General features: G+C 39.9%; 1 protein-coding gene across 2 annotated transcripts in view; it reads right to left on the reverse strand.

Annotated features, from left to right (window-relative positions):
• Positions 1 to 19,415, reverse strand: part of ryk (receptor like tyrosine kinase) — a 52,046-nt gene that overhangs the window by 14,769 nt on the left and 17,862 nt on the right. Inside the window, exons 2-10 of one of the 2 annotated variants that reach the window (XM_006790430.2) lie at positions 18,683 to 18,804; positions 18,494 to 18,593; positions 18,243 to 18,374; positions 15,781 to 15,840; positions 15,021 to 15,159; positions 13,663 to 13,763; positions 11,875 to 11,958; positions 7,107 to 7,232; positions 3,213 to 3,299 (exon numbers count right to left, since the gene is read on the reverse strand). In XM_006790430.2, the coding sequence (XP_006790493.2) occupies positions 3,213 to 3,299; positions 7,107 to 7,232; positions 11,875 to 11,958; positions 13,663 to 13,763; positions 15,021 to 15,159; positions 15,781 to 15,840; positions 18,243 to 18,374; positions 18,494 to 18,593; positions 18,683 to 18,804 (951 nt within the window). Of the gene's footprint in view, positions 1 to 3,212; positions 3,300 to 7,106; positions 7,233 to 11,874; positions 11,959 to 13,662; positions 13,764 to 15,020; positions 15,163 to 15,780; positions 15,841 to 18,242; positions 18,375 to 18,493; positions 18,594 to 18,682; positions 18,805 to 19,415 lie in introns of both variants that reach the window. The other variant, XM_006790429.2, reaches the window with a different exon arrangement.

A 19,415-nucleotide genomic window follows, 5' to 3' on the forward strand; every position in this document is an offset into this window, starting at 1 on the left:
AGAGGAACCTTGTTGGAATTATTAGGGTGGTCTTGAGCAATAGCTCTCCAAATTTTCTGAAGGTCTTTAAAAAAGTTTTTCTTTGGACATTGGTTCATTTTCACTCACTTTCATTCCTCAATGACTGAAGCATAAAATACGCACTTAAATCAATGGACCAACCACTGTTGTGTTTCTATATAACAGTTAACGTAGCAAATAACCGCCTGTACATTTCATTGTATGGCAGAGGACCCCACGCAGCACTGGCAATGAATCTAACCACATAAAAGCCAAATGACCTGGCCTCCAAACTCCCCAGATCCTGATTGGATCAAGCATCTGTGAAACGTCCCACAGCTGACTGTTTGTAGGAAATAGATGTTTGGTAGCCATCATGTAGAACAGTAACCATCATTATTTTCCCCCATTTTAAAGCCTAATCAACTTTCATTCTAGTCCGGTCAAGGAATTAATAATAATAAAACTTAAATTAAATCACAATTCACATAAAATTAAATCCTGGTACTAAACTATGCATCTCTGCTCCTTCAATCTGATTCTCATCTCCCAGTGTGACCAATGGAATTAAATACACCTTCCAATATTAAAAAGGTGGTTTTAATGTTTTATGTCACTAAAATGTAACTAAAAACAGGATCTACGCAGACCGTGATGTTTATTAAGGAGACTGTGTGTGAATTAAAAAGCAACCAAGAATCAGTAGAAAATGTTTTTATAAAAAAAAGCTTTATAACAGCAGCACAGCCTTCAATAGGATTTTCAAAGCACCTGTTCAGAAAGTTCAAATGTGAAAGAAAAAAACCCCCAAAAACATAACTTCACCTTCAAACCAATATTTGAAGGAGAAAAGTGAAGCTGTCTGTATGGAGATAAACCACACAGTTTGCTATCATCTCGCAGGCTGACCTTACTAACAGTTTTACTCATGTTGCTGCTACCATATCTGCAGCACGCAGCCACGAGTCTAAATGGGGTAAAGGGTATAGTGTAGTGTAAAAATAAAATAAAATGTAAAAATAAATGATCAGATTATATTATTGCAGTGGTATATATTCTAATGATATTACTCTGATGTACTGTCTGCGGGGTAGAAAAGAAATATTTCCACTGATCTGCTGCGTGTCCACACAGATTTGGAGACTACAGTGCATGTGAGCGTGTTCCCCCTCAGTAACCTCATTCCTCTGAATAACCCTGAACATACTGGGTAAAGTTACTTATCGACAGGATGACAGGCATAAACCAGAGTGGTCAGTATTTTCATTTCTTTTACAATATGTTTACTAGGGGTGCAACAATACTCGTATCGATATTGAACCGTTCGATACAGTGCTTTCGGTTCGGTACGCATATGTATCGAACAATACCGCATTTTTAATTTATTTTATCAACTTTCCTTCTGACGGTGCTGTCTGTGTTGAGCGCTCAGTGGATCTGCGCTCGACAGTGCAGCCTAGGCGGAGTAGTCGAACACAGATTCACTGAGCGCAGGGCAAGCTAGCGAGAGAGAAGTTAAGCTCTCCTTGCAACATGGCAAATTGAACCTCCCCCACCCTCATTCAGATCTGGCGTTTGGAACTATTTTGGTCTTCATGTGAAGTATGACCCTGAAGGTAAGCGCGTCATGGACAAAAGTAAAACAGTATGTTGGATGTGCCAGCAATGCTCAATTACATGGGTGGGAACTAGTGTGTTAGCGCAGTTAGCTCGTTAACGTGTTGGCCGTCCAGCCCCACGCACGGGGCAATCCGCGGTAGCTCGTTAACGGAGATTTGCCGTGTTGTGGCGTTAACGTCATTTCAGATTAATGCTGACAGCACTAGTGGGAACACAACGAATATGACTGCACATTTACGCCGACTTCATCCTAGTGCAAAGACAAGTGGAAGCAGACAAAAACAACAAGCACGCATGCTACAAACTTTAGCCGAGTCATTTAGACAGCCGTTAGCACATGATTCTCCTTATGGGAACCTGATATGTTTAATATGCTGCTGAGTATAGCCCAGAAGAAGCGTATAGTGTAGCTTTTATTTTGGAAAGAGCCATTTCTCTGTAATAAACTTTCTTTTCCAAAGATGAGTGATTCCTCAATCAGATACAGGGCTCGCAAAATCGCTAGCCTGATGTCCCGGGGCTAGCGATTTTTCCAGTCGGGCTACTAAAATCTATCTCTGCCCTGCCCGTCAGCCTATCGTAGGAAGGAAAAGTATATGTCAATGCTTTTGCATTCTTTCAGAAATGTAGCTGGGTAATTATGTCATTGGCATCGGTGAGCCACTGTCAATATGTGACGTATTGAAATCGCGTTTGAATTTGCGCTTGTTTTTTGCTTTCACTTTGCAATCGCGCGAACTGTGTATAGAGAGCGACAGCACTGATTGGTGAGTGATGATAATTTGCGCACCAATTCCTCTGACATCATCTTATCAATCGTTAGCTTACTATGCAAACATGACAAGTGAAATCTCCCGCAGCAAGCTTAAACATGTGAGAGGTTGATCGCGCAGAGAATCGCTGAGCGTTATGTGAGTGCGTGTGTAAAAGCAGCAGGATATATATTTTCGTTCTGCTGAGCCAAATAAGACAGGTCAGGGTGAAGAAGTGACAGCCAAAGAAAAGCTTACCACAAAACGGAAAAGTTATGACAAATCAGACTATAAGGCAAAAAGAAAGTGCAGCTTTATGGTTTCATGGACAAAAGAATTTCTGTGGCTGCAATATGACAAGCTATATAACCAGGGCTGCACATAAGTGGTCCGCAGGTGCGCATTCGTTGTCAAAATAAAAAACGCGCACAAGATAAGAAGTTGCAACGCGTGTTTGCGTACATAAGATTTTCAGGAGGAGGACAGACATTTGTTTAGAACTCTTAAAGATGTCAAAGAAGCTCCTTTAAGCAATTACTGTGATGCTTAAAGGAGCCTCCAAAGAAATGTCAGAAGGAGTCCGAACCACAAAAGAAGCGCGTATTCTCGGAAAAGTGGTTGCAGGAGGTGAGCTGGCTTTAAACAAATGATGAACGCACAGAGATGTGGTGCAGAATGTGCCGTGAAAATTTAATAAATGACAAATTAAAAAGGCAAGAACATTTTTTTGTATCGAAAAAATATCAAACCGTGACACCAAAGTATCGAACCGAACCGAACCGTGAATTTTGTGTATTGTTGCACCCCTAATGTTTACTTAAGCTGGAACAGGGAGCATACCTTTCACGGTCTTCACAAAGACCTGCTTCTCCTTACTGGGGTCCTTTTCATCCAGCAGCACGCCGTGGAAGATGCGGCCAAAAGTGCCTGTCAAAGACAAAACGCAGGTTTTTAATCAGAGGAAAGGGGTAAAAGAAAGAAAGCCAGGGGCGACTGTTTCAAAGATTGAAATGTCACCTCACTCAGAGGCTACCATGCCTGGCTGATTAGTGAACAGAGGCAGACACGCTTCTGCTTAAAATGCCTTGTTGCTAAATGGGATGAGGCAGTTTTGGCTGCTTTTCACTAAGGCGATACAAAGCAACAGCAATTCAGTCTAGCTCAGAGGAGCTTTCATCACTCAGACCAACTGAGAAAAGCTTACGATGTGGAAAGGCCAAGTGAGCGTGTTCATCATCTCCTTTGTCTAAACTGTCACCCTGTAGCTCCAGGACTTTTCTGAGCTAAAATGGCATTTAAGCACATAAACCATCAACATAAACGTAGAAAAAAAACTGAGCCTCAGGGCCAACTATGCCTTGTGTTTCAACAGGAAAGTAGTCGAAGCTTAACAACAGGGTTAGTGTCTCTCTCCCGCCTTCTTCGTCAAGCCTGTCGGGACCTGCTGGCTCCCAAAAAACACAACTGCACTCCACGTTCACCCCTCTGGGACGTGACCTTCTGTGTCTTTGTTGTTTAAACTCAAATCTTATTATGAATACATTTTATTTTTATACCAGCAGTTAGAAAGTGTGTTTCCTTGCTGGAGAAAACTGATAATACAGAACAGAGCAGAGCTCTAAACCTTGTAAAGTTTTTTTTGCTTTACTTTGTGTCAATATTTTCATCAGGAGTAACTATGTGCGTAACTAGGTGAAAAAAAAAAACCCAAACTAAAAACCTTTTGCAAAGTCATCATGTCACCACAGAGGGAAATGGGCATTATAACACTAACAGCTGCACATTTCATTTGCCTGACTCCTGGCTTACTGTGGCGCGTCTTATGGGAATAGAGTGCGATCGGCCACTACTTCCATATGAAGGCAACGTGCTACACGTGTGCTGTACTTGCTGAGCGCAGAGGGACCACAGAGTGTGAATTTTGACATGTTGGCTATAGTCACACTTCCTGTACCACAGCATGACTGTGCCTAGCTTTAGGACTTCATAGCAGGAACTGCACTGCTTGTGAGCAAAAAATGTTGCAATCCTACACACGTTAATGTGACAGAACATTTCCCAGATATTAAACTGGTAGCTGTGCAAAGCATGCACAACACCACTTGCTGGGAATTCTGTGCTGATCTTTGATTGCATCTTGTGACGGAGGCCAATGTACAACTATTATCCATCATTGATAAAATCATGAGCATCCTTCTGCCCTTCTGCACCACTTACTGGACCCCCCCCCCCCCCCTTTTTTTTAAGCAAATGTCTACTTTTATACATCTGAGGGGTTAATCTTTCCTAAAGATGAGATCATCACAACAAATCCACTCCAGCTTCAGTAAGATCAATGCCAAATGAGAGGTAACATTCTTGACAAATGTCTGTAAACATCTGGGATCAATATAATCCCAGTTTGTTTTTACAATTACGTTATTACTGCAAGTTTACATACATGAGTCAACTCCAGGCCCACAATCTAATACTAGAGTGCATGAATAGTTTATAAAGGCAGCAAGTAATCTCCATCTCCATCTCTCTTTCCACTAGTTCCTGTTCTCTGAAGAAACTCCAAAACCTCTCAAAGGTTCTCCTCTCCAGTCCTAACAGTTTGTTACTTTATGAGCTCTTTGGAAAACTTCTTAAAAAGATATTATTTGTTACTAGGAGAAACATTTTTCAATCTTTGTAAAATATTTCATTATTTCTTTTAGACACGAGGCTTTTTATTGTGAACACAACCTCTTTAAAGTAAAACTAGTGTATTAGAGAAAGAGTGGTGCTTCTGTTACATTGTAAACAGAAGCAGGGACTAAACCACTGAAGGCTGTCAAGCAGCATTTAAAAACACAACACCCACATTTTCTTCTCCATTGTGTTGTATGCACCCTTGGGTAAATGTTACATCACTCACTCTAAGCCCCGGTGTGGGCCAATATCCAGAAAACGAAGCACAGTTTTGTCAGTACCTTTACTCCACGACAAAGCTGAATAGTCTCCAAAGCGAGGAGCACAGATCGAGCCAAACCAAAGCCCTGACATTTAGCTTTGATATGAGGCCAAAGAGAAAAAGATTGAGAAAATTCAGTGTCTAAGGCTCTCTGTTAGAAACTCATACGCCTGAGCAGGATTTTGTATAATTTTGGTGGTTAATTTAAAGATCTTTTTACATTCTTTTATGACTTCTATGCCTGCAAGGTAGAGTTACAGTATGCAGCAAAACAGCAGGTGTGACCCTGCATGACCTTCCTCACCTGTGCAAGGTTAGGACTTTAAAGAAGGCCAAACCCATCCTGGGTGATCCTTTACATTCCTCATCAAAGGAGTTTAAGTTGCCGCTGACAGACTCACAAACTCGTTTGTCCCAACTCAGTTCACTATGTTTTTAATGTTGCTTTTATTAATAAAGATATCCTTCAATTATATCACTGAATTTTCAATTTTGCCACAAATTATATTTATATACAAATTGTGTATTTTACCTCATTTTTACCATGTCGTCAGTGCCCATGGACCCAAAGATCTCACTTTACAGGAGAAATAAACAAGCTGATGAGTGCTGACCTTACGCAAGTGGCCAACATCACTGCCAGTATTCACTCTTGTACACGATGTGCCTACAGCACCAAAACACTAACTGAAGTTGATCCACTCTCCTCCAGCTGGCAGTCGCTGCAGGCTGCCTCAACATGTTACATAGTTACACTTCTGTGGAGGTGTAAGTCGGGTTAGGGCGTAAGATACGGTGTAGGGTTTCCGAAGTGTTACAGTGCTGATTTAAATCTCACACTGAGGGCATGATTTCACAACACAGGCAGCTGAAGCCAATTAGTGTCTGCTAGGCCTCAAAGTCAGTTTGCTAAATAATCTATTAGTGTGAGGTGTGACTATCTGTGTCTGTGAAACATGTGTTTTGGCTTCTGTTTATTTACACGTTTCTAATTCATTATTTTATTCGTGTTTAGAGAAATCTACTTTAAAAACAATAACAAGTGTTAATATCACCTTTCGGATTCAGCTGAGCAGCAGGAAATACACAGATGGGTAGTTAAAATTCATCCAAGTCCATTTTTGTAACAAGCTTCCTGACTATTCCCGATAGTGGCAGGAATATTCCTAACTACTGTTGCTACAATCCCATTGGTTTCTAAAGGTGTGCTGATGTATCCTGGCAGGCTTCAACCACACAAAATCTCTTCAAACAACTTCACTGCCAACAGCAGATAAACTATTTCTAAGGCCTTTAGAACCAGACATATTTCAACTAGAAATGTTCAAATACTAAAAGTGAAAGCATGGGGTTTTTGCAGAAACATTATTTATTAAAATTAAGGAGCAATTCCAATTACAAATAAAAGCCTAATTATTGTGTTTTACTAGCACTTCTCCCTTTAGGTTATGCTAGCACCATGTAATTTGTAATTTAAGCTTAAATCTCAACTCAGTCTGTTAAAGCAATCTCATTTATTTTATTTATTTTTTAACATTTAGTCTTTTCCTTTTTCTCTCTGTTTATGTTCTTTATATAGAAAACTCAGAACATGACAAAAACGTGCATGCTGAAAAGTTAAATTATCAAACGATGCTGGACGAAGCATAACAAGATTATTCATGACTGCAGCTCCTTAAAATCTGTTTCATTTCATGCGTATACAGACTAGATCACGCAAATCACTCGAGTCTCCCTGGAAATGTCGCTAAAAAGCAAAACACCAGGGCATAGGCCTAAAATACTGGGAAGGGAAATACCTTCATGTAAGACGTCTCGTAGTGTGACTCGCTCCCTTGAGATTGCAATATCTTTAACTTTAGCTTTGGCCTCCATCAGAGTCACACTCCTCAGGTCATTCTTCTCTATGCGCAGAGATGGGTAACCTGTAAAGACACACAAAAAATAAATAAATGAACACATTTCATTAACTCATGAAACCTGCTGTGTATGCATTGTGTGCTGCTGTGACATTTCAGTTCAGTTTGTCTTCTCCAACAACTTTTTAAAGGCCATGAATGTGACCAGTTAATGCAAAGTTTGTTTGTTTTTAGGTCAGGAGCAAAACTCATTTAAATAGGCTGTAAACACATTCCTAATTAGATCTGAAATTTTTGTTTTTATTTTTTCCAGTAGTTCCTGTTGTCAAAATCAGTGTTGAACAGCCCGAGATGTCCTAAGAAATGTCTAATGTCCACCTTATGTCTCAGTTTTTCCCAGACTCATTGACTTTTTCAGTGAGTTTGTTGCTTAAAAAAAAAATCAAAAAAAATCTTAAAATGTGACATTTTTTAATCCAAACATCAACCATTAATTAAACAATCTGTCTAGGCATCTGCTTTGCAGCAATACTTAAATTGTACTAATATACCCAGACTAGCAGTGTATTTTATTTAACAAACAAACAAACAAACAGTTAATTTACTGTAACTTGCATACTTTGTGGGGCCTACTGGAGGGCCAGTTTTGGCCCCTGGGCCACATATTTGACACCTGTGGTCTTAATTTTATTTGCAGAAGCATCAAAGTACCAAAGGATGAATAACAGCTTGAGTATGATGACTTCATTGTAATTTCTGGTTGATCAAAGTACACAATCACCAAAATAATTTGATGCTCCAACATAATGTATGCAGGTCCTGCTGCTGTGTTGACAGTCCTCTCCTCACGCAACAGCCTGTGTCCTGGTATCCCTTCCACTCTTGTCACACCGCGATGCGAGACACAGCAAGCTCTCTTATCTGCATATATATGTTTGGCATCCTGGAGGAGTTGCACAACCTGTGCAACTTGAATGGTCTGCAGGCACCTGCTTTTTTGTTTTTTTCATTGCTTCTGTGAAATCAGACCAGAGGGAGCTGCAGTTTGTGCCCACTATGTGCTAAAACCATTCCTTTCTTGTTTTTTTGAGGGTCGTCTTGCAGTGGCTTCTCCCGTTTCCACTTCGATTTGCACAAAAGCAGGTGAAATGGATTCACAATGGTAAAATAAGACAAACTGCAATACATATTTTCTATAGAAACAAAGTAAAATTTGGTTTATACGAAGTAAGACAAGATCTTTGTTTAAACATATATATATATATATATATATTTTTAAAACAAAACAAAACAAAAAAAACCCCCAAACCCTGAAAATCATAATTGACAGAACATTTCTGCCACAGATGAAACAACATCCACACTGAAAGACACAACAATCCTGTCATAAATGATTCCACTTTGTCATTTTACTCACTTTTTATCTATGTCGCTTGAGGGTTAAAAGGCACACATAATCCAAATCTAAACAAACCTCTTACCAAATGACTGACACATTTTTAAAACCTGGATTAGCACACAAAAACAACCTTGGAGCTTCTGCTTCGGATCACAAGTGTCATATTTCTTCTAAAATATGTAGACTCAAAGAAAAGAAATGACAGCAATTCCAGGAAAAAGCCACACATGTACAGTACCCTGCACATATTGCATCACAGCGACTTCATGCAAAGTCCTGTCTTACAGCACATCTATTACATAAGCTCCCCATGTACTCGCTGTTATTAACTGCTGGTTTTCAGAGGCGAGAGGTGAAGTCATAAAGTTCCTTATAGATTACGCGCACACATAAACAAACAACAGTTAACAAATGCTAGCTAAAGAGGCACTTAGAAACTAAAGAGCTCTTCCTGTAGAAAGAAAAAGATCTGAACCAGAGTCAACAAGAATCAATGACCCCTGATCTAAACTCGTCATGTGTATAAAGCACATGTGTCAACAGAATCAGTTTCTTCCATTCCAGCCTCTCCACCACTACAGGCAAGACCAAAGATGCTGGCATAGGATGTCAGGACTGTAAACCTGCACAACGCTGGAATGCGCTACCAGACCATCAGCCAAAAGCTTGGTGAGAAGGTGATAACTGTAGGGTGTGATTATTTAAAAATGGAGGAAAATATAAAACGATCATCAAGCACCCTCGGTCTGGAGCCCCATGCAAGATCTCGTCTCATGGAGTCAGGATGATCATGTCCACAGAAAACATTCCTGTGGTCCTGACTCCCTTGATATCCTTAACACCCTCCTCCTGTGTAGGTTTTGGACTGATTCACCACCGAAACTACACAGGAGGAGCCTGGTGGAGGAAGTGAAAACAGGATCTCAAATGTCAAAACATTTAGAAATATGCCATAAACACCTCTTCTTAAAGCTCTACTGTCACAGTGTGGCAAAAACTATCATGGTGCAGAGCAATGCTGCCCCCTACAGGTCAAACTATGAGCAGTGATTATCTCAACAATGTAAATAAGAACAGACGTGGTTGGGACTGCACACAATCAATCCTAGTACTCTGAGCCCGACTTCTCAGGCAATTTTTATATTTTATTGTGCTTTACTTAAAATTCGTATTATGTTTATGTGTTTTATTTAGACTTAAGGAGTTTCACTGATCTATTTCATTTTGGTTCTTGTTTCAGTTCAAGAAAGCCCAATACTAGATCAAAGTATCCCACAGTGTTCTTAACCATAAGGAAGGATTCCAAACTTGCCAAAACCCTGTTCTTTTTTTCTTTTTTTTTGGAAAGCAATGACTTACAAATCTCACAGACCCATACTTTACAAACTGAGAAAATGTACCATTTCAAGAAAAAAACGTCAATTCGAATTTGTTGCAGGTCTTAAAAAAGTTTGGACAGGGCCATGTTTATGACTTAACAACAGTCTGTAAATGTCTGGGTGCTGAGGAGAGCAGCTGCCAGACTTTTGGGAGAGGAATGTCCTTCCATTCTTAGAGGATTCTGGCTGCTCAGCAGTCCTGGATCTGCTTTGATTTTCAATGCTCCAAATGTTTTCAGTTGGTGAAAGAGCTGGACTACAGACAGCCAGTGCGGCACCCAGACTGCAGTATGCGGTTCAGCGTCATTTTTGCTGAATTGTGCATTTCTGCATCATGTTTATATGATGACTTCTTTGCAGATCACAGGAATCCAATATTCATTGTCAGCCTTGTCCCTTGCACAAAGACATTTCTCTATATTCTCTGAATCTTTCCATGACATTATGCACTGAATATAATGAAGAAATATTCACAGCCTTCTCAATTTCATATTGAGGTATATTATTCCAAAGTCAAAATTTGTAGTTGCAGGTTTTTGCAGATTGGTGAAACTCTGCCCATCTTCACTTCTAAGAAAATCTGCCTCTCTAAGGCTACGTTCACACTGCAGGTCTTAATGTTCAATTCCGATTTTTGTCTGGTTGTTCACACTACAAATAAAATGTGACAGCAAACATGCTCTAGAGTGAACGGTTCATAGCCCTCAAAGCGGCCCACATGCGCAAAAGAAGACGTCACACACAACGCGCTCTGTTTACGGAAGTAAAAATGGCAGCTACAGAGCTGGTAGGTGTTGAATCAATTTCTGCACAGTTGTAACAGACAGAATTTTGACAATTTAATTAGCGAAAGAAGGACACTGAGAAAAAAGAGAGCCCGTCCTTTAACAATGGCCACCATGCTTTCTCGTTTGTCTTCTCCGACGCTGATAACTGGCATCTGTCTTGTGGCAGTGACGTAAAAGACGGATTTAATGCGACATGACCGTTCAAACAGCAGTCGCTTTCTAAAACATCAGATATGTTTCGAATTCAGTACCACAAAGTGAACTAGGTCGGATTTGAAAATATCAGATTTGTGCTGTTCAAACTGTCCTACCATGATCAGATATGGTTCGCATAGGGTCAAAAAAGTTGGTGCGCTTTGGCCTGCAGTGTGAACGTAGCCTAAGATGCTCTTTTTAGACCCAGTCATTCAGGCACTGAAATGTTTCACCAGCTGTTTTTTTGTTTTTAGTACCACTTACTTCTCCAGCCTTCCATTTTCTCCCTCCCGACTTTTTTAAAGGTGTGTTACTGTGATCAAATCTAAACTGAGCTAATATTTATCATGAACTAGTAAAATGTCTCAGTTTAAACATTTATTATGATTTCTATGTTCTATTGCGAGTAAAATGTAGATCTTATTAGATTTGTAAATTAAAACAAAATGTAACAATTTGCATCCAAGCTTTTTCAGAAACATGGTTGGATTTTAAAGAAGATCATTTTAGAAAAAAGGGTGAGAGGAGGAGAAGACTCTTTTTACATATTCACTGATTATGATTTCTTTAAACTGGGAGTCAAAACTCAAATAAATTCAATTATTATACAAAATTATAAAACAAAGAAAGTCAACCTCACAGCCTAAAACCATCTACCAGAGGATCTACAGAATTCTTCCTTGAATAAAACACTAAATGATTATGATATTGATTAATGAGTTGAAACTATTGTAAATAATGATTTTATATGGTGACAAAGAATCCCACTAAAAAGCAGGTGAGATGTACAGCTTAAGATTTTGACCTGTACATGCAGTCAACACAAACAGAAAACTTGAAATGAAAGGGAAAAAAAACAAACAAAAAACAGGGAGGTGATTTCATCCTGCTGCTCACAATATCCTAACTATTATACACAGCAGGTAATTAACTTCCCAGAAACTTACTTTTGGTTTCATGAGGGGGAGCACCGGGGTTTTGGAAGGAGGAGGCAGCAAGCTGGAGTATGGGTGCAGAACCAGGGTGGTTGTCTGAAGACAAGACGAGAAGGGCAGGGAGGGAGTGGGGGGTGGGAGAAGGTGAGAAAGAAGGGGTTTAATGGAGAAAGCACACAAAATCACAACATGACCTGAATGAATGAGTGGATGTGTAACTCTCGCTGTAACCTTTCAGCTCAAAACATCCATCAAACCAGGCATGCTCACTAGGTGAGGACACTCATCCACCAGGGGTGGAGTTAAACAGGGAGGGGAGGGAGTTCAGTTGAGATAATCACATTTAGCAACAAAGGTTTAAGACACACAAGGAGAAGAGGCAGTGGGGTTGAGATGAGGGTTGAATCCACAAGAGGGCAGCGATGGACCATTTACTGACAAAAAATAGACGTGTGTACAGCTGTGGTACTCAAACGCACACCTCTCCCACCAAATTGAAACAGGCACATCATCATTTCATGAGGTCTTCCTCCCTGCACCAACATATTGTGCTATGTGTAATATCTGATGACGACCTGTAGACTTCGTTGTACTTAATGAATCTTAGGAACACATTTTAAATCTGAAAACTAGTTATGTCATCATTTTATCTGAATGAGATAAGAAGAAATGTGAGTTGATTAGGGCTGTGCGATATGACCAAAATCTCATATCCCGATATAAGAACTCTATCGATAACGATATAAATCACAAAAATGTAACATTCTGTAAATTCTGTGAATCTCGAGCAGCTCGACTTGCGTGAAGTGTTTCCAGCTGGAGTCAAGTGTTTTAACCGACGCATGAAACGAATCATTTTTAGACATAAGTTGTAACGAACGCCGTTTTCTTTATGAGTATTTATTACACGGCGTGCTGCGGTGAAAAGCCTTTCTAACGGAGTCTAAGGTTTATTTTTTAGCACCTGACGGCTCTTTTTTGCTCTGCATACTCTTTCATGTGATTCAGTTTATTTTGAAAAGTCTCAACAGGATCTTGAGCTTTATTGTGAAAGGTTTACGTGGAAAATAAACAAGCGGACACGCGATGGTTTTACCGTCGTTGTTGCTAACAACCCATAAAAACAGGCACTTGTCCATCTGTAGTGTGGTTATATTAAATATAAGAGAAAGAGAGAACTTTAAGAAATTAATATAACCACTACTGTGACCATCAAAATGATGAAAAAAATATTGCTGCGAACAGTTTATTTTGCGACACCACGAAACAAACAATAGCATAAAATGAAACGATAGACATCTTTATATCGTCATCCGATATATATTGTTATATCGAACAGCCCTAGAGTTGATTCTAGCAAAGGAGAAAAACAGAAGTTTCTAAACACTAGATGCTTGGCCTGCTCTTCCCACGTCTGCGTTTACAATGTGCCAACCACTAAAACAGGCCCGTTTTTCTCCTCTTACTGCTGTCTGACACAAAGCACATGGTGAGGACATTTACACATTATTCCCACAGTAACAGGTCACAAGGAGAGGAGCAACAACAACGAGAAAGAAGATAGCATTACTGCAGGAATTGTTTGCTTCATTACAATCATATGATACCAGTTAAGCTAACTGAGTCATTCACAGCCAATTACTGCATTTGGAGAAGCATCCAAGTTGGAGATACCTGAGCAAGAGAAGAAAATCTGTGGAAAACTGAATCACTTGTTTTTTTTTTATGAAACTTGAACAGATGTTTCATCTTGTGATTCAGAAGTCTGGAGGGTGTGGTGTAGGGGAGGTAAAATCTTACTGGTAACAGGGGCGGCGTTGTTTGGAGTGTCAGCCCTCAGGTACTGCGTGGTCTGGGTGGACGGCTGAGAAAGGCCCTGTGAGCTTCCACTGTCACTCACACTGAAAGACACAGAGTTGTATATTATACGTTAAAAAAAACAAAACCAAAAAAAAAAAAAAAAAAAAAAAAAACAGTCCTTGATAAACATCCTCCCTAAAGCACAGGATAGTCATTTTCTTTCAGTCAGTCAAGTTATGGTTTTAATTGACAGTCACATGGCTCAAGGTGCTTTATAGCGTAAGACCCTATTTGGTGACATTGAGAAAGAAAAACTCCCTTTTAACAGGAAGACACCTGCAGCAGAACCAGGATCAGGAAGGGGCAGCCATCTGCTGTGACTAATGAGGGTGAGGAGGAGGAAGACAGGACAAAACACACATTATGGGAGAGTTTAATAATAAATACTAATAATTACTACTGATTAAATTCAGTAGTGGTGTATAAACGCACAGAGAGTGAGGAGAAGATGTTCAGTGCATTATGTGAAACATCCACACAAGCCTATTGTAGCATAACTCAGTAAAATAGAAAGTAGAGAAGGTGTCCGTCTCCTGAATCCAAACTGGGAGCTGATTCCACAGAAGAGGGCCCTGAAAACCTGCAGTCTGTTTAGGTTAAATGCTCTATTGGGACAATATGGTACTATGAGGTCTCTAAGATATGACGTGGCCCTTTTATTAAAGATTTTGTTTGGGAGGAGAATGATTTTAAATTTCATTATTACATTAATGTGGGACAAGGTTTAGTTAGCTTTGCGTAAAAATAGGTGGTAGAGATGTTCTTTGAGGAACTACTTTTGTACTTTTTCACCTTTACTTGAGTAAAGAAGTTGAATCAGTACTTCAACTTTTACTGGAGTATTTTTAAACACTAGTAACTGTACTTCTACTTGAGTACAGAATGCCTGTACTTTTGGCACCTCTCAACAGGAATAATTACCTTACTCGTGCTCAACTTTGTGTGCCCCCCTTGTCTCAACATGAGGCCACACACATCTCTTATAGCAATTAAATTATGCAGCCAGTCTCTAAGATATGACGTGGCCCTTTTATTAAAGATTTTGTTTGGGAGGAGAATGATTTTAAATTCACAATTGAATTTAAAAATGTCTAAAATGATAAGTGTGTTAGCTTGTTAAAATTTCTGACTGTCCCGATGGCAAACCTTTCTGAATGTGCTGATCTAATTTCACATTGATAACCTGTGCAAGCTTCATCTGAAGTGGAGATTACAGGAAGAAGTGCTGCTCTTAAGACGTCACTCATGCATCAGGGTGTAAGATTTCTTTGGAAGCAGAACAAGCAAAAGAACCGTACCTGTCCTCCATCTCCACTCTCTTCATGCTGTGCAGGTGCAGGATGGCCAGAATGATGGCCACGAGGAAGATGACAATGCAGCAGACACTCACGCTTATATAGAACACCTGGGTGGAGGTGGTGGGAGCGGTAACACCATCTACTGATGACACAAAAATGACACAAATTAAGAATCAGACAAACAAGCCACTCTGAAAAAAGAAAAAGAAAAAGAAAAGGGGGGGGTTACAGCATAAGAAATTCCATAATCGCATGATGCAAAAATATGATACGATGGCCACAGTATAAAAAAAAGGCATACATGGAAAAGAAAGTATGAGAGCACCTCGGGCTCCACTCAAGAGTTAATGGAGACCTGGAAAAGCAGTGACTGTGCCCGGGATCCAGCATCTGAGAGCTGTTCTCATCACCTCTCTAAAAGCCTCAGAGGGCCCCGGGCTCCTCGGGCCTACCCAAGCAGAAGGGAGACGACCCACTAATGGTGCTTTGCTTCAAGGAGGCTCACACAAGTCTGAATAGATGAGAACAACCACTCCAACTCTGAGGGGTGGGTGGGAGCTGACAGAGTGGTCTTTAATAGCACAATGAATCCTTCTCTTTAGCCCTCAATTCATTTTCTTTTTTCCTAACGAAGACCAACTACTGAAGACTCCTATACAGCTGACATCATAGTGATTTAACATCTGTCTCACTAGGCTGATGCCACCTGTGAACAATACACGCAGCAGGAAGAGGGGGAGCAGGTGGAAAGTTTACTTACAGTCAGGCCGAGGGAGAGAGTTATTGTTGAGAGGAATGGGGATCTTTTCAGAATCGATTCCTGTTTGGGGAGGGGGAAAGGGAGAGAGAGAGAGAAATACATAAACTTCATTTAACATCAAATTATCAAAATATATTCAAATGATGCTAACTTCTAGCTCGGACTCGGCTTTATTAACATAGGCTTGGTGTAACCTCTTATTTCAGCCTCTGTTTTAGAGCCTTTCTTTATAAACCCATGCTCCTGATGATTATTCATTCATTTTAAGGCTGGTATGAGCACTTTAGCAAAGTGTTTTTTGCTTTTCTCCATATTTCGTCTGGTGATTTAAACCAACTTTTCTTCTCACTGGTTCACCTGTATACACTATCACGCCTGTAAACACTTTTTCCCCTAAAAACACAAAATGAAATTTAAACTTCTTCTCAAAAACAAGTTCCATCCACAACCAACAGACTATGATGTGATGTGATGCAAAACATGTAACACTGAAAGAAAAAAGTAAGCACTCAGTGAAGTTTAAAAATGCTCATGATAACAGATAACATTTTTTACTTTCAGTTTCTTTGACTACATGAACCCAGGAAATATGGGACCTCGGACTTCCACCACATATTCTGAACTCCAAGGATAAAGCATTTCAGACCAATACCGCAGTGATGCATAACAGCTGAGCGTTACAAGTAATTTATCCATACAACATAACAGCAACACAGAAAATGTGGTTTAAATAAAAAATAATAATTAAAAAGCATGTCTCTACTACACGACAGGGATTTTTTTTTTTCCTAAATCTTTGGTGCAATTTATTATAAAACCCAAAAGCAGCTCATTTATTTCAACATTAAACAAAAAGCTCTGCTTCAAACAGAAGAACGCAAAACACAAACTCTTCACTCTGTTAGTTTGGTCTTGTTTAGAGGGTGATGATGAAACCCTTGAAAAGTTGAGCAGTTAACTTATTTTGACAACAAGTTTGACGACAACAGCAGTTAACTTATTTTGACAACAAGTTTGACGACAACAGCAAACACGGACAAACATTTTCAGTCCTCTCCAGTGTCACTGCAGGCAGCGACAGGGAGGAATGACTGCAACTCAGGCACACAAAGAATCTGTTCATGCTACCAATTTGACTCCTGCTTAAAATAAGACGGGAATAAATTTGTTTCCATGGGGGCATATGGCAAGAAGCCTCTGGGCCACATGTAATTATCTTCAGGCAGTTTGAAAATAGCAGCAAATGAGGAACACAAGAACCGGCACATCTACCTACTGTTACTTTAACGTTTGGTTAATAATGTAGGGGAACCAGCAGTATGACAGATTTTTATTTATTTATTTATTTAATGAAATTAGAAGGGTGACATTTATTGATATGACCTTTAAAGGGTTCATGTCTGCCTGGTAAACTCCCTTTAAATACATAAGGTAATGACATGAAGAGAGATCTAGGACCCTGGTGCATCTGTAGTCTTTCTTAATCTAAATCAATGCTGCTCGAGTGTGTCTGCCCTGCTGTTATGTTTTTATGTCTCTTTCTTATTAATTTTTTTGTATCCCCCTGCATTTACACAATCCTTGGTAAGGAAAGAGTGTTTTTAAACTGCTGCGAGCTGTGAGATGTCTTTCTAATTTGTGGTTCCTGTCTGATGGCCTTAGAAGGGATATGCATACTTCACCATTGCCCCCAGAGGCCAGAAGGTGTTGTGGTCACTTCACTGGTTGTGTTTCACACGGGCTGTGATGTTACCACAGACCAGTCAGTGTCTACAGTCCATTCTGACATCTGAATGAATATTTGTAAAGCTTGTGAGGTAACCTGCAACCAACCGTGTCAGGTTACAAAAAAGAAAAATCGTGATGTGCGTGACTAGCTGAAATGACACCGAAAGCATACCAAGTACTACTGTTTACAGGCTGACAATGGCGAGAATAAAAGAGGATTAATTGCTTTGCTGGGTTCTTTAAAGCTCCTGGAGAAGGTGCAGCCTGATACGCGATGGTTCAATTTTTATCGTCTATAGCGCACAGAAACAGAGGTCATTTGTTACATGTTACCTCGAGGGGCCCTGGATGTTTTTAATAACATTTGACTGGTCATAGTTCTTCCAGTCCCCCTCCCCCCCCAGCACTTCTCCAGTTACCCCATTTTATTTTATTTTAATCAGATTTAAATTTTTAATTTACAATTTTGCTTTTCAATATTACTAAAAAATTGTCAGATGTCATCAGATTTCACTACAAAGCTCTTACTCTGTTTTGAGCTTCATAATTGATAAAGCTAAAAATGTCTTTTCATGCTATTAATATTTTCCTTGCTACAAGACCTCTAATTACATGGGCCGGCTCAAAACTTTGCACCCATTTGTGATCCAACTTATTTTCATAAGGAGCTTTTCACTTTTCAGAGCTGAGAGAGTTTTTAAACCTCACATTTGTGTAGATGAACAGATTCTTACTCTTATAGCACATTTTCCTCCTCTTGAAGTTGAGCACTGTGTAGTTGTTGGCATGGATGGTCAGATTCAGCTGCATTGTTAAAAATGCCTCTTCATCTACTTTGCCCGAACATAAGATGTCCACTCTGAAGACTGCGGAGGAAACACACACACACACACAAAAACATAAATATTACACACACATAAAAACTCCATCATAGCTTCAGGATATTCAGAACTTTTCTTTAAAAATTAAAGGTAGTATGACAGACCAGAGGGAACACGGGGCACTTCCCCCTGAAGGGAGATGTTGCACCATGGCGGGTTCAGGGCTACGGGGTTCTCCACGCTGAATGAAAGCCGGTAGTCAACCTTTAAATGAGGAACGGAGAAGAAATGTTAATATTTCCCTCACATGTGTGATCAGATGACCTGTGTGCTGAGAACATGCTCGGTCTCACCTTTGTCTTGGAGTACCATGTGAAGTAGAGGCTGTTGGTCTCAGTGGGCACAGACATGTTGAAGGAAAGTGCGTAATGGTTCACCACATCGTGTCGCACGTAGTACAGCTCTGCGTCGAGGCCTGTGTGAAAAGAAGGAACAGATTTTACTTCGGTGAGAACCTCATCCAGTGCAGGAGATGATTGAGCCCTTAAACTCTGTGGACTGACATCACTTAAACACCTCTATTCTGAAGAAATTATTGAGATCACTGGACATAAAAGACCTTTTACAACACATTTCCTCATTCAGAGCAAGTCTCATATACGGTTAAATATCCAGTCACACTGCTAGCCGCACTAGCAGGCTTCTCCTCAGTAAAGAGAGATGGACTAAACATTGCGACATCATTGCGCTGTCAGCACTTAATAACACTTAATGGTCATGTGAAAAAGTTCAAAAGGTTTAAGTCAGACAGCGTCCAAAAATATCAGCATAATTTCCAATCTAGGAAACTAAACCCGACACTCACAATCTGTGCAACCATTCACAGAAAGCTCAGCAGGCTGGTACTCTGTGCTGTTTCTTCCCCTTTTATTTTAAAGAATTCAAGCCTTTAAAGAAGCCTTTTTTCTTTTTTTACTCCATCAAAAACTGTAATGTATGCTGGTGAAATCCCCCAACCAGTGCCCAAGGCAGTGCTATCACTCCTTGAAAGAGTCTGTCTGGCAGAGAATGGTCTATCAGTCTGTG

This window comes from Neolamprologus brichardi, chromosome 23 (genome assembly GCF_056152115.1).
Source record: "Neolamprologus brichardi isolate AB-2024 chromosome 23, ASM5615211v1, whole genome shotgun sequence".
Taxonomy (NCBI): domain Eukaryota; kingdom Metazoa; phylum Chordata; class Actinopteri; order Cichliformes; family Cichlidae; genus Neolamprologus; species Neolamprologus brichardi.